The sequence below is a fragment of the Myotis myotis genome, unplaced genomic scaffold (genome assembly GCF_014108235.1).
Source record: "Myotis myotis isolate mMyoMyo1 unplaced genomic scaffold, mMyoMyo1.p scaffold_m19_p_13, whole genome shotgun sequence".
NCBI lineage: Eukaryota > Metazoa > Chordata > Mammalia > Chiroptera > Vespertilionidae > Myotis > Myotis myotis.
Window position 1 is genome coordinate 51,801,695 of NW_023416317.1, and position 15,401 is coordinate 51,817,095.

At 47.1% G+C, this 15,401-nt stretch overlaps 1 protein-coding gene across 4 annotated transcripts in view; it reads left to right on the forward strand.

Moving 5' to 3' along the window:
* The window catches only part of LOC118668365 (myosin VIIA and Rab interacting protein), a 168,588-nt gene that overhangs the window by 133,409 nt on the left and 19,778 nt on the right, over positions 1-15,401 (forward strand). For all 4 annotated transcript variants that reach the window (XM_036333238.1, XM_036333237.1, XM_036333239.1 and 1 more), the window contains 2 exons: positions 3,101-3,741; positions 8,324-8,563. In XM_036333238.1, the coding sequence (XP_036189131.1) occupies positions 3,101-3,741; positions 8,324-8,563 (881 nt within the window). The remainder of the gene's footprint in view (positions 1-3,100; positions 3,742-8,323; positions 8,564-15,401) is intronic.

Sequence of the window (15,401 nt, forward strand, 5' to 3'; positions counted from 1 at the left end):
GCCATCTCCTAGGGCCTCCGAGTCTTCTGCTGGTCATCCTCACCCGGCCAGCAGGTGGAGGAAGAGAGAATGGAGAAGTCAGTGCACCCGCTGTCTAAGCCCTCAGCAGGGAAATGACACATGCACCACCTTCACTCCCATCCCAGGAGCAAGAACTAGTCACATGGCCCCACCTTCAAGCAGGGGATCCTGGGAAATGTAGTCCTGGCTGGGAAAATGCATCCCAGGAACGGATGACACATGATTTTTTTCCCCCTGCCACACAGGAGGAGGGCATTGCTGTTCCCTCTTCCTGCTCCTTCTCCTGGAATGCCTCACCTCTGTACAGGGCAATTGAACTTCCCTCTGCAGAAACTCCTCAACATCTATCACAGTCCTTTATTAAGCTCTCAAGTCATGTGATCCCTCCCAACCTTAGGCGCCCAAACTAGCTGAGTCCCTTTGCCAGAGTCACACACACATCAGAAGGCTGCCAGATGCTTGGAATCCCCTGGGGAGCAGCCGAGGGCGGGGAAGCCCCTGTGCCCAGGCCAGGGAGGTCTCTTGGGCCCCATAACTGGGATAAAGATGCTCACCCCACCCCACACAGGTCAGTTCCTTCCTCACCTAAACACACATACCTGTGATGGAAGCTAGGAATGTTGTCCCCACAAGAGGGAGCCATAGAGAGTACTTCCACCCCATATTATCCCCCCAAATCTCGACCCCTTTCCTCAGCAACCGTAACAATAAATTAGCAGCAAAATACCCACAGTGCTTTCAAGGATTATGCTATCACTTCTACCCTGTCAGGGCAAAGACTTAACCAGCAGCCAGATAAGCCAATCCTGTTGTTATCACAGTGCAAAGAATAAAAAACATGAAGTATTTTTTAACAGTTATTCTAAAGACCTTCCAAAAGAAGTCTTTTTCATGTGAACCTTTTAGGACCTGTCAGTAGAAATTGCGGAGATTCTGTGAGCACATGAAGTTTTCCTTGTGTATGCGTATGGTTTTGGGTTTCCTTAAGTGCATTTTCCCTTTCTAGATCAGTTTTCTTCCCCCTGCTGTTGCCCAACAGACCCACATTCATTCATTCGTTCATTCATATTTTTTTTTCTTTCTCTCTCACCTGGATGGAAAATTATCACAGAGAAGGAACTCTTAGATTCCACAGGACCTCTGAGAACATCACATAATAGATCTTCACTAAAGAGTAATAAATATCTAGCTTTTAAGAATCGCTTTACAAGGGACAGCGGCCACCTGCGGGCCCAATTTTGTTTATTCCTCCCATGGCATTCCCAAGCACTGCCATTATCCTGCGTGCCAGGTGAAAGCCTTGGGGGTCAGTAAGGGTGAATAGCTTGTCCAGGACCCCACAGCTGGGAGCACCCTGGCCCTCACATGCAGACACCGTGGCTCCGATCACAGCTTTTTCAAATTGACAGAGTCCCCCCACCTAAAAAACAAACAAGCAGCAGTGACAAGAACAGCATTTCAGAATTCAAACGTACACACTGGTACACTTAAAGGATATGATAAACCTTCTAAAAGACACTCCACTCCACAAAACAGTTCCCCGCTGAATTACGAGCACTCCGCATACATTTGCAGAGGGCTTCGCTTTTCGAAACACGATTGCGTGCATAATATTCCGTAAAACAAGGCACCCGCGTGTAATTCATCAGTTCTGTGTACGCATAAAACTTAGTTCAACAACATCACACACACACACATTTCACACTCGGTCCAAACATCCATGCATCCCTCAGAAGGAAGATGGAAAATGAAAAATTAATAATAAATAAAGCGCTTGTGTAGGAAACCACTGGTTTTCCTGAGGAATGCTGGGCCTTGACATGCTGAAATGTTCGGGCCAACCCCAGAGGTCCTGACCGCTGTCTGATATGTACAGCAGGAAACAGATCACTCCGGGGGGCATGGCCCAGCCTGAGCGGAGCAGAGATGCAGAACAGAGGAGGCCTGGAGGCGGAGGTCACTGTAGAAGGTTAATGTCCACTGGGCTGTTGTCAGCAGCTCTGTTTCTGCGTCAGGAGGAGGGTTGGTTCTGGAGCCTGTCCGGTCCACAGCTGGGGTTAGCGCCGGGGGCACTGCGGGCTGAGTGAACCACAGCAACTCTGCCTCAGTCCTGACAGCGCTCACAGCAGCTCGTGGGTCCCCCCAAACACACACTCACTTAGAGACCTTGACTGAGCATCTCCTGTGTGCACAGCTGGGATGGGAAGATCAGGGGACGGTCCCTGCCCCCAGCTGCTCGCTGACTACCGTCTGCACAACCAGGAAAGGGTGAGAATTTGGACAGAAGAGTGGGTGGCGAGGAGCAGGGTTCCAGAGGATGCCCCCAGTGGACAAAGAGAATGTGGTCTTGGAGCCCAGATGCGACGTTGAGCAGTTCCCATGATGCAGCTCGACAACCAAGGTTTTCATAGGGTTGAGTGTTCGTGGAGACGTCTGTGCTCTTGCCGAGAAAGAAGTTGGCCAACTTCTAGCTTCCCCAGGGGAACATGGCAACCTGGGATTGCCAAAGGCAGGGGAGGAGAGGAGGCGGCACTGGGCTGACTCCCGCGCCACCTGCCAAGGCTGTTGTGAGTGAGGTCTGTACAGCTGCTGAGGGCAGGGTGTGCTAACCTGTGAGGTGGGCCAGGCAGGTGATGGAATCAGGTGATGGTGTCTTCTCCCATCCAATGAGGAAAAGGAGGATCTAAGAGACAAAACCATGGCCAAAGTCAAAGAGCCAGGACCTGAGGCTGCCAGCAGCAGCCTTCCCCTCTCCCCGTCGCTGCCCAGGCCAGGCCAGCCGAGGACAGGAGTGGGGCGACTCTCGGAGACGGAGGGGACCATCTACCTGGGTGGCATTAGATAGGAGTCAGATCTCTGAGTTTCTCTTCATCTGTGCAGCACTGGGGCCCTGGGAGGCCTCGAGGGACTTCCTGGGGACCTTTAAACTTGCCCCCAGTTAGGTGTGCCCCTATGGACTTCCTAGAGCATCTGCTCCCCAAGACCCCAGGAGCCAGTCATGGGGCAGTGGCAGGTGGCAGCCTCACCTGCTCTAAGCTGATAACGGCCTCTCTGGTTTCTCTCTCCCCCCCACCTACAGACCGGGCCCCCGTTTTGCAGAGCCCCGATGGGAACTGGGTGGCGCTGAAGGATGGCGCTCTGCCCCCCGCCCGCCTGCTGGCCAAGCCTAAGAGTGGCACGTTCCAGGCCCTGGAGGCTGCCTCCAGCGTGGCCTCCGCCTACGACGAGATGGGCTCCGACAGCGAGGAGGACTTTGACTGGAGTGAGGCCTTGAGCACGCTATGCCCACGGCGCCAGGATCTGCCCAGGAACCCCCAGCCTCAGCCCACGCAGGCCCAAGGCTTGGACCAAGTCCCCTCCGCCACCTCTGCTTCCTCCAGGCTTTCCCCCCACCTCGAGGCCACGTGCTCTGACTCAGAGACGTCCTCCACTGGCTCCTCCCGGGAAACAGGGCATCATCGGGCCAGACTGTCCTGGCTGCAGAGGAAGGCTCCTAGGACCCCTGTCGCCGAAAAGATGCACCTCCAGGGGGAGCTGGACGTGAACTTCAATCCCCAGGCAGCCAGCAGGGAGACCTCGGACAGCAGCGAGCCTGAGGAGGCCCCCCACGCACCAGACCGGAGGGCCCGGAGGTGGAGAAGGGCCCGCGTGGGCTCAGAGGATCCAAGCAAGGAGCTGTCTTCCCCCAACGCCCATTCCCAGGAGCCGAACACCCACCAGGTAATAAAATAGGTGCGTGCATACGCGCGCGCACACTTTCCGGGAGGATGTGTACTCCTTCAAGCATGGTTGGCATAGAGCAGTGATGGCGAACCTATGACACGTGTGTCAGAGGTGACACGCAAACTCATTTTCTTGGTTGATTTTTCTTTGTTAAATGGCATTTAAATATATAAAATAAATATCAAAAATATAAGTCTTTGTTTTACGATGGTTTCAAATATCAAAAAATTTCTAGATGTGACACGGCACCAGAGTTAAGTTAGGGTTTTTCAAAATGCTGACACGCCGAGCTCAAAAGGTTCGCCGTCACTGGCATAGAGAGTCCGGGGTTAAGACTTCAGACCCAGATTCTCACCATGATGTTTGCTGCTAGGTAGCTGAGCGACACAGACAGGTCACATCAACTCTCTGGCATTCCACGGCCCCCTCAGAGATGAGAGCTTAGGGTTCAAAGTAGCTTTGCAAGGTGTGGCCCCGGACCAGCGGCATCAGGGAACATGCTGGAAATGCAGATTCGCAGGCCCCACCCCAGTCCTGCCGGATCCAGCCATCTCTGTGGCAGTGGACTCTCCTGATAATCCTGTGCATGCAAGTGTGAGGGCCACTGGCACCAGGGGAAGGGCCTGGGGCCTAGAGTCAGCCTTCCTGGTTCAAGTCCAGCTATGTGACCTGGGCAAAGCATCTAGGTCTCCGCTTCCTCGTCTGTAAATGGAGATACTAGTGGAACCCACTTCAAAGAAGGGTTGAGGGAAGTGAATGTCACAGAATTTGGCGTCAGGCCTACCTGACCTGTGCATATCGTGCCTAGAAAAGGCCCTTATTTGGGCTAAGCTCTCATTTTCTCTAAAACAAGATCATTAAAAGTGATCTCAGGATTGTTGTGACGATAGAGTAAATATAAAGTTCTGTGCAACTGGGAATCATTATCACCTAGCTCAGGTGCAGACTGCTTTCCCGAAACCGTGAGTAACTTCCCTCGGGGATATTCTTGAGGGTCGTCTGCACACTTGCAGGTATAAAGTTTTGTAGGTGCCTGAAGCTTTCTATTTATTCTGAAGTGCCTTGCAAGTTATCTTTTGGTATTCATCTTTGCAAGGCGTCAATAAAGAGAAGGCAAGCGCCGGGAGAAAGGTGATGGCTTGGACCAGTGTTGTGTCCACCTCCCCGGCAGTGTCCTCTCCTTCCACTAGGTGGCGATGGCGTTGCACTTCCAGGGACTTGGAAACTCTGGCCTCCCGATCCTCCCTTCTCTTTAGTTTACTAGAGCAGTTCTCTTCTCAAAAGAAAAAAATATATATTATAGTTTACCTGTATACTTTTAATTTATAAATTTCAAAACACAGATATCCTCTCCCTTGACCACAACCCTAAATCCTTGTTATCTTCCCCCAAATGACTACAGTTGTATTTGTGCATTTATACGCATATAGTACATTTAGAAATATAGTTCTGTAAATGTATCTGTGTTTTAGCAAAACCAGCGTCTTTCTATCCATATTCTTCTTCCTCTTTCTCTTAACAATAAGTCATAGGGATGTCAGCACACACAGAACTGCTCATCGTACCTGCAAAAGATTGCATCTCGTGGTCCCCGAGAGTGTGGGAGTGGGAGCAATCCATCCGGGTGCAAGCAGTGAGGGTGCCTTGCCTGTAGGGAGTTCTTAAACAAAACTAAATCTAACGGAAGTCAGTCTCTTTCTTATCGCTCTGAACCATGCACGGAAAAGTCTAAGCGATGCTAGTGATGGAAGACTTCCCCACGGGGGCAGGCTGCTGCCAACGTCCCCCCAACCCCCGGGCTTTCCACTCTCCGTGGTGGGGAGGGACCACCACCCACAGTTCCCAGAAAGATGGACATTAAAGACTTTCCACAGGCTGAGGTTATAAACAACGCTGCGGAGAATATCGCTGTGCAGATCTCTTTACACAAGTACAGGAAGTAGAATTGCTGACTTGAGGTACATGGATCTTTCATTCTAATGAGGACTGGCCAAATCAAGCTCCCAAAACCTCATAGCAGTTCACGCGGCCAAGCATCGTTTGAGTATGTTTCCCACAGTACTTGGTGCCGTCAGCCTGTGAAACTGCCACCACCTTAAGTGAGAGAAGAAGTGCATTTCTTTTCAGTTAACATTTTCATAGGTACGACTGAGATTGCGCATTTTTCCTGATATTTGAAGCTATTTGCATTTTTTTCTTCTGTGAAAGACACATTTATCTCCTCCTGTTATTTTATTGGACCACTTGCCTTTTTCTTCTTGATTTTTCCGATTGAGTTTTATTTTGTAATTATGTTGTAGATTTTAGTTTTTTGATGGTTACACATTGAAAATATTCTCCCTTTGTTTATCACTTTTGCCTTAACTTCATTTTACATGCAAAAGTTTTTATTGCTAATAATTTGTCAATCGTTTTCTTAATAATAATATATCAGTTATTTCCTTTGTTTTTTTATTTTGTACCTTATTTAATTAAGAAAGCTTTTTAAAAGACATTTTATTTATTTTTTTAATCCTCACCCAGGGGTATGTTTTCACTGATTTGAGGGAAAGAGAAACATCAATGTGAGAAAGAACCATGAATCGGTTGCCTCCCATATGCACCCTGACTGGGGACCAAACCTGCCATCTAGGTATGCGCCCTGGCTGAGAATCCAACCTGCAACCTTTTTAAAAACTATTATTATTTTTTTTAAATAGCAGATTGTCAAGGTTGTCTCTCTCTCTCTCTTTTTTAAATGTTTTTATTGATTTTCAGGGAGAGGGAGAGAGAGATAGAAACATCAATGATGAGAGAGAATCTTCCATCGGCTGCCTCCTGCACGCCTACTACAGAGGATAGAGCCCACAACCCCAGGATTGTGCTCCGACTGGGAATCGAACTGTGATCTCCTGGTTCATAGGTCAACTCTCAACCATTGAGCCACACCGACCGGGCCAACCCTTAACCGTTTGTTCTAACCAACTGAGCCACCCAGCCAGAACGGTCACTCATCTTTTTAGCAAAACAGGATGGTCCAGATTGTGGTTGCAGATGTGCGTGATGAAGCTCTTCCTGTCGAATGACTGACTAAATGAAAATATCATACTGTCTTGTCCTCAGGAATGCATTGTGTGCTCATGGATACTTGAGTTTAAGATAAGTCACCTAGGACGCTATCACCTGAAGACTCTTGGTCTGAGATTTGACTCATACAGTCAACTTCACCATCATTGTTAGAGTCTGGAGAGCTGTGCTCCTCTGTCACTTCATCTTCTGAGTCACCCAGTAATTGTGAAGCATTGTTCTCTGTCCATTTCTTCTCTTTGTCATTATGAAACTTTGAATTCTCAACTGTATGCAGTGAGCGAAAAGCAGACTCAAAACAGTGATGATTTATTTCACTATTGAATCATTCTTCTAGGCAATTCTTTTCTTCCGTATTATTATCTCAGTCTCCTAGCATAATTGGGAATAACTGATGAGTAATCATGAAAAACATCTCCCAGGGTGATGAAACAGCAAAATATTTCAAAAGATGGGAAGAGTTAGATCACGAAGATCCCATCGTGTACCTTAGAGTTACAAAAGGGCCCAGTGAACCCATGTAGTAAATGCAAGATAGAATGTTTTATTTTATTTAAAATATAAGTAAATTTTCCATTTATTCTTTGGAAGCCATTCACAAAGTAATAAAAGTCATGAGATATCAAGCCTTATAAATAGATCGAACAACTAACTCAGTGAGGAAACTCAAACTCTAAAATTGGGTCTGGTAGACCCTGGTGGTATGCTGAGGCTATCTTAACATTCCATATACATCTGTCCACGTCAAGGCCAAGAGCAAGCGAGAGTCACAGCCTCCCTGTGCTCCCGGAGTTCCCCAGGCCTGGCCAGGACTTGCTCAGGAGGAGCTTAGGAGATGTTCACCAAGTGGAGAGTAGGAGCTGTCAGTGTCATCACTAAGCTAGAACCATAATTACCAAGGGAATACCACACAGCACTCCTTACAGATGTGCAAGGAGCTTGCTCCATCTCAAAATCTTTGCCTGGAATCCTGTTCTTCCCTCTCTGCCTTTGAGCTGGGTAGCTGCTATACTTTGATGCTCAACTCAGACATTGATTCCACAAGGAAGGCTTTTGCCTAATCCCCAGCGTCTCCCAGCAAGTGCCCCTTAGTGGCTATCACAGCTTCCCTCCCACCCCACCGCCTTCTCTGCACGTGCCATCATGGCGGCTAGTATGGAAGGTTTTACTGTGCCTCCTCTAGGCTGGGCTGGATTTGCTCAGCCTTGCCTTATCAGCACCAGCACGGTGCTGCCCGGGCTGGGCGCTCAGCAAGTATTTTGTGACTAAAAAATCCTGATGAATTCCAACGTGTCTCTGAGTGCAGATGCTCACCTGCCCGAACCCTTTAGCAAAGTGTTAAGATGCATGTGTTTGAGAAAATAAAAGGGAAAAGTAAAAGCCCATCTGTGTTTCTCCAGACCAGGTAAGAGAGCTGTCACTTTCCTGGACGATCCTTCCTGGGTGCCATTGGGGACGAACCACGTGACTGTAGGAAAGGCGTCCTCAGCTCACGGTTCTGGTTTTCATTCAGGTGTTGGGTGACTTATCAGAGACCGACCTCGGCAATGAGACTCGGCAGCCCCGGGCCCGGGCCGGCACCACGGAGGCGAAAGTGAGAAACAAGTTGTTCGAGTTGGCGATGAAAATGAGTGAGAAGGAGACGTCTTCGGGGGAGGATCAGGAGTCCGAGCCCAAGACAGAGTCCGAGAATCAGAAAGAAAGTCTGTCCTCGGAAGACAACAGCCAGAGCATCCAGGAAGAGCTGAAGAAGGTAAGGGCTCGCTTTCTGCAGCCGGGTCTGGGGAAAGGTTCTGTATTTGCACAGAGATGGGTGGGGTCCCCGAAGAGCTCCCTCTAAAATGGCCCTCCCCGTGCGCTTGGGAGAACCCTGGGGAGCCCTTCGTGATGAGCTCTGAGTGGCGCAGTCAGGAACCCGGTGTTGTGTTGTACGGAAGGCTACCAAGACCTCTCGGCTCTCACGAACTTTCCTTCATCAGCTCTCCTTCGTCGACACAGCCCTTTGGGCTCACGTCTGTAGTTTCGTGCTGTGATCTCTCTCATTGGTGAGGAGCAGGGCTATCCCACCTCGCCCTGGGGGTTCTGCCTGCGGGTTGGGATCATGTACCCATCCCTCCTTCAGTCAGTGATGAAGCTCCATGCGTGGTCTTCGTGTGGAAGTGGCCTGCTGGACCGTTTATCTCTGCACTTTTCAGATCTCTGTGTGTTTGTCTTAGCCTCAGAACCCGTATGTGAAATTCCGGAGTTTTAAACAGGTTAAAAACCCTGCTACTCCCAGGGCTCCCAGAGCCCCGAACACCTCCTCCCACTCCCCCACCCCCACCTGCCAGCCAGAGGTCCAAGCAACATTGTGTGACAACCACAGGAGGTAGACCCAACCCTCGGAGAAAGGGATCCCAGACTCCCGCCTCCGTCAGTGCTCTGCCCCCTCCTCCTCCGTGTGCCTGGGCTCCCTGGACAGCTTCTCCATGTACTTTCAGGCTGAACTTGGCCACATCAGCGTCGGGAAAACCCCTGATGCCCCCAGTGGAGAGGAAGAGGCTGACCCTTGACTGTGTCCTCTGTTTACTTCATTTAGTAAAAACCCTACAAAGTAGATCCCCCACCCACATCTAGCAGCTTTCAGAGCTGGGGCTGCACCACGCACCTGCTTGGCCTCAAATCACCGGCTCCTTCCTTCACAAGGAGCTGCCTCATCTGTAACTCGAGAGAAGCTCTTGTCTGGAAACTTCTAGATTGCCTTGCATGTATGATCAGCCTTTTCCTGTTCTGAGAATATGCCATCTACACCAGCAAGTTACTGGTCACCCACGTGCATGGGGGAACGAGCCCCCTTCGCCTGCTCAGCAGTCAAGTTGAGGTACCAGGGAGAAGCCAGGCCAAGCTTCTGTAGAGAGAGCTTTATCCAGACGTCACTGTTCCTCCTGCCTCCACCCCTGGCCTGCTCTCTGAGAGCCAGGCAGAGGGATGTGCCCATTCCCACAGACACAGGGACACAAGTGGCAGTTCAGGGTTCTTAGTGAAAACCCGCCTAGGAATTAGGGCTTCAGGTTCCTGTCCAGCAGCAGCAAAGCCGTTTCGTAAACGCATTTTCTCTTGACTGGACTCAGCCCTTGGCTGTGAGCAGACTTGGCCCTGGAGTCAGCTCCCTCTGGCTGGCTGTGTGGGAGCCCAGTGATGATACAAGGACGGTCACTGAAGTCTGCATTTTAAGTAGCTGAAGAATGAGCTTCTGGGGTGTGGGGCCCGTCCAGAAGCCTCCTAGAACTGGGTTCCCAAGGGATCATGTTCTTTCTTGAAGCCAGCTTGGTTCCACTGAGCCTCAGGAGTCAGCCTTCCAAACCAGTGGGTCCTCAGCCCAGAAGTAAGCTCTTGTTTCTCCTCTGCTGCCAGGCAGGTGGCCCTGCCAGTGGTTCTGTAACCGAATCCTGGCTGCATTGGTTCTTAGAACCATTTGCCTCTAGGTATGCAGGTGCTGTGCTCCTGAAAGAGGGGCGCAGAGGTGGGCCAAGTACTCCCAGCCTGAGCTTGGAGACCACATTCAGGGGCTGAATCTCCCACAAACCCCCCAATCTTCCTAGGCTTGGAACAGCAATCCCCAGGGGCCCTTCTGGCTTCAAAATCCCATGTAGTGGGTTAAGTAGGTTTCTGTTTTCTGACGAAAGTATCATTTGTGACACTGTTTATGGCAAATGATGTCCTGTGTGTCAAATCTTTAGAACATGAATGTTTGTTGAAGGTTCACATTACTAAATTTTTGCATTATTGTCAACTTTTTACATCCAGTGTCCTGAAAACATTTCTATTTAAGGTGTCTTTGTTTGCCAGTTCTTATCACAGCTGGCTGAGCCATTGTGCTTTATTTCCACAAGGGAGTCACAGACTAGCTAACATCTCCCATGTTTATAGTTTCAGGGAGTAATTCTCACCAAGGTACTGAGACTTCTCTAAACTAACCGGTGTCACTGTGCACCTTCTCATGGCTGCTCCCCACTTACTAACATCAAGTCACATAGAAACACAGTGCTGCTCAGTGGTCAGGGAGACAGGCTTATTGATGCTGAGAAAACTCAGAGCCTTGGGCTTCTGAAGCTTCATGTGCTTGTGACCAGCTTTTGTCGACATCACAGTGTTGACATAAAACCAAGTATTGTCCGCGTGTAGCTCACCCTTGCAAAATAACTCGCCATCCACAGGCGGACTGGCTGTCCTTCCTCTCGGGTAGCTTTTCATTTCAGAAGAGCGTCTTAATCTTTAGTTGGTGCTGAAGTGAATATGGCGTTAGATACTAACTTGTAGCCTACAGACTCCGCTGACCTCCGCAGGCCATGTGCCTGTGGAGGAAGTCACATCTCTTTTCTAACTCTCTATTTAACTGTTGCCCTAGGCCTAGGGCCATGGTAGGCAAACTGCAGCTCGCGAGCCACATGCGGCTCTTTGGCCCCTTGAGTGTGGCTCTTCCACAAAATACCACGTGCGGGCGCGCACGTACAGTGCGATTGAAACTTCGTGGCCCATGCGCAGAAGTCGGTATTTTGTGGAAGAGCCACACTCAAGGGGCCAAAGAGCCGCATGTGGCTCGCGAGCCGCAGTTTGCCAACCACTGTCCTAGGGAAACAGAGGCATTAGCTATCCGCTTAGATACCCTAACTGGTTTGGTTTAGTGGATAGGGCTTTGGCCTGTGGACTGAGGGGTCCCAGGTTTAATTCCTGTCAAGGGTACATGCCCTGTTTGCGGGCTCTATCAATGATTCTCCTTCATCACTGATGTTTCTATCTCTCTCTCCCTCTCCCTTCCTCTCTAAAATCAATAAAAATATATTTAAAATTTTTTTAAAAGAGCTGCAGCTCTTGTCCACGGTGCTTGAACAGGTGAGGAGGCTTCATTTGCCCATGTTGTCTGTCACTGGTTCACCCCTTCCCCAGCCTGTCCTTGTGCAGAGACAGCGGGGAGGGCCTGCCTGGCTGGGAAGACAGCTCCAGGGTCTCCCCTGGATAACGGGACTTCGGCAGAACACCTTCCTCTCTGGGCAAAGGTGAACTGAGCGCGAGAGAAAGACTGGCCAGAACTCCAATGCAGAGAGCCTTAAAGCCTCTGTAACTTGCAGGTGTCACCTGAAGGGTCAGGCAAAAACCTAGGTTTCCTCAGCCACAGCGGTAGAGTGGGACATTGGACAGATGTGGTTTGAAGAGGGAAAGGCAGAGTAGCTCTAGAAGTAGAAAGGTCTCAGAAACAAAGCTCTGGACCCACTAAAGCCCGAAAGTAAGATGCCCTGGGGAGACGGGATCATGGGAGGTAAGCGGGGAGAGAAGGCAAAAGGGTACCGTCTGTCTGAAGCTCTGCAGAATAAACAGGACTGTGCTCTTGGAAACATTCTGAATAGAGAGAATATAAAAACAAGAGGAGAGGAAGGAAAAAAGGAAAGGAAGGAGGGAGGGAGGGAGGGAGGCAAGGAGGGAGGGAGGGAGGGAGGGAGGGAGGGAGGGAGGGAGGGAGGGAGGGAGGCAAGGAGGGAGGGAGGGAGGAGCCTTACTTACAAACACAAATACCAAAATTTTAAATACAATACTAGCAAACTAAATCTTGCAATATTAAGAGAATCACAAGCCACCGCTAATATATTTATTCTGAAAATGCAAAAATGAAATTAATGGCAGGAAACCTCATTGTTATAAGAAATCATTTCGTAAGTGCTGTTTTTTAAAAGCACATCATAATCTCAACTGATGCCAAAATGGTCCTTGGAAACATTTAACACATATTCCATTAAAAAACTGTCAATGAAACAGGTAATTATGATTAAGAATATTCATCTCAAAGCAATACAGTGAAACCCTAGAGTTTTTCGTGAATGAGAACTCGTTGTAAATATCAAGAACATCTTGAACATCGTAATATTTTACTATTGATCAAATAAATACATGAAAAAGTTATGAATGTAAACACTTTTACATAAATGTGTATTTTGTCCATCAAAATAGTATATACATATATTTGAAAAAAAATAGTAAGTATATGTGGCTTTAAGATTTTTTAAAATTATAGGTGAATGATTTGATATTTGTAGTAACTTCTTTAAATAGTGATTGTTTCTAAGAATTAAATAAGCAAAACTGGCTCTGAGTATCATAAAATCTGAACAGACCATGGAAGAAATTGGGAAAGTAGTCAAAGAATTATTCCTCAGAAAGAAGCTAGACCCAAAAGTCTTGCCAATAAAACTCATCAAATGTTCATAGTACTAGTCACTTCCATACTATTTAAACTGTTCTTTAGCATTAAAAAATTGAAAGTATCCAGGTTCATTTTATTTATTTAAAACCTTGGTCTGAATCTGACCCAAAAGTCAGATACCACCAAAAATTTACATACTAACTAACTGGTTAATAAAGATTCAAAAATCCTCAATATGTTAGCAAATGGTTTTCAACTACATAATAAAATAATAATTTACAATGGCCATGTAGGATTTAGTCTAGGAATATCAATAATATCAATTTTATGAAACATTAATATTTTCCATTATATTTATAAGAAAAAGGGGGAAAACATGATTATGTTGTTAAATTCCTTGATTGCTATTGGACATAAAGTAGAAAATTCATAACTGTTGAATGAAGAATGAATTCTAAGCAATAGCTGTTAAAGTTAAGCAACCATTTCTGATAAAATAGGAAGATAAAAACTCAACAGCAGTGGCTTTTAACTTTTTGCGGGTTGCAGATCTCTTTAGGTATTTCATAAAAGCTAGGACTCCTCTCTCCATAAACATGTAAAGAATGACAGTGACCCATATATACTCCCAGGAGGAGTCTCACCCACTCATGCACCAGATAGGAGGCATACAGACCTTGGTCATGGCTGTGGACCTTGGAGTGGCCTGTGAACCCACTCTTGTTCCTCTTGGCCATGGCCCTGTAACCCCTGGAGAACATGAAATTAAACAATTAATTACCAATGGATAAGAGAGCTTTTGTGGGAGTCCAGGAGTCCAGTGGAGAAGTTTCAGAATAGCATTGATGATGGAAAATCAGCAGTTCACAAAGACAACAAGAGAGGAAGAAAAGAACAAAAGAACAACAAAACATCCAGAAAACAATAAGATGGCTTTATAAAGTCCTTACCTATCAATAATCACTCTAAATGTAAATGGATTAAATTCTCCAATCAAAAGATACTGAGTAGCTGAATGGATATTTTAAAAAAAGAAGAAGACCCAACTATATGCCTACAAGAGATTCATTTCAGCTTTAAGGACACACACAGGCTCAAAGTGAAGGGATGGAAAAAGATATTCCATGCAAGTGAAAATCAAAAGAGAGCATGGGTAGCTATACTTAACATCAGACAAAATAGATTTTAGCTCAAAAGCTTACTAGGAAGGTGATTATATAATGATAAGGGGAGTCAATTCATCAATCATAACAATCATAAATATATATACTAGTATACCCAACATCAGAGCACCTAAAGATACTAAGCAAACACTAAAAGATCTAAAGGGAGAAATAGACAGCAATACAATAATAGTAGAGGACTTCAGTACTTTCAGTACATCATGCAGACAGGAAAGCACTAAGGAAATGTTGGACTTAAAGTATATATCAAATGAACCAAACAGGCACATACAGAACATTCCATGCATCAGCAGCGGAGTATACTTCCTTCTCCAGCACACACCAAACATTCTTCAAGAGAGGTCGTATGTTAGGTTACAAAACAGTTCTTAACCAAATTTAAGAAGATTAATGTCATACCAAATATCTTTTCCACACATTACATTATGAAAGGAGAAATTAATAACAGGAGGAAAACTGGGATAGTCACAAATATGTGGAAGTTAAACAGCACACTCCTGAACAGCCAGTGGGTCAAAGAAGAAATCACTGGTAGCTTGGTAACTCAAAGCCATCAAAGTCTGCATACCCTTTGGTCCAGCAATCGTACTTTCATTCATTTATCCTAAAGGAGAACCATGGATAAGCAGCCCAGGTATCACAGTGCGGTTCACCAAGCATTGTATTTGTATTGTAGGAAAAGATTGGCACACCCTGATTGTCCAGCAATAAGGGATCTTGCAGAAAAGAAGGGGATGAGGTCCAGAAAACATTGGAATAGCAAAGACAGATTGGTCCAGATACCAGCAAGTGGGTAGATTTGATGTCAAGAAGTTGAAGAGGTTTTCTTTTATAGTCTGTGGGTTTTTTTCCCCCTCCTCTCTCTAGCTCTCTGACTAGAAGGCAGGTTTTTCTTCTGAAAGTGAGGGGATAAGGGCATTGGAGTTTCAGGATTGTGGAGAGGGTTTGAAATAGCTATCGCATAGAATGGAAGAGAAAAGAATGTGGATAGAAAGGATCCGCAGGCAGCAATAGAGACCTGGGTAAAGTCAGAGATCATGAACATTTACCTGAGACATAGAGTTTGTAAGAGAATTCAGCAGCCTTGCAAATAAATGCAAAATTAAAATCCATTCTATTCTAAGAGAAAGTCGGTTAGTAGCCGCTCTGCCCGTAGATCCACATCACTCAGCATAATTACACAATACAGCTCAAATGGTTCTGGGATCCACGCTAGAACTCCCTATGTCAGG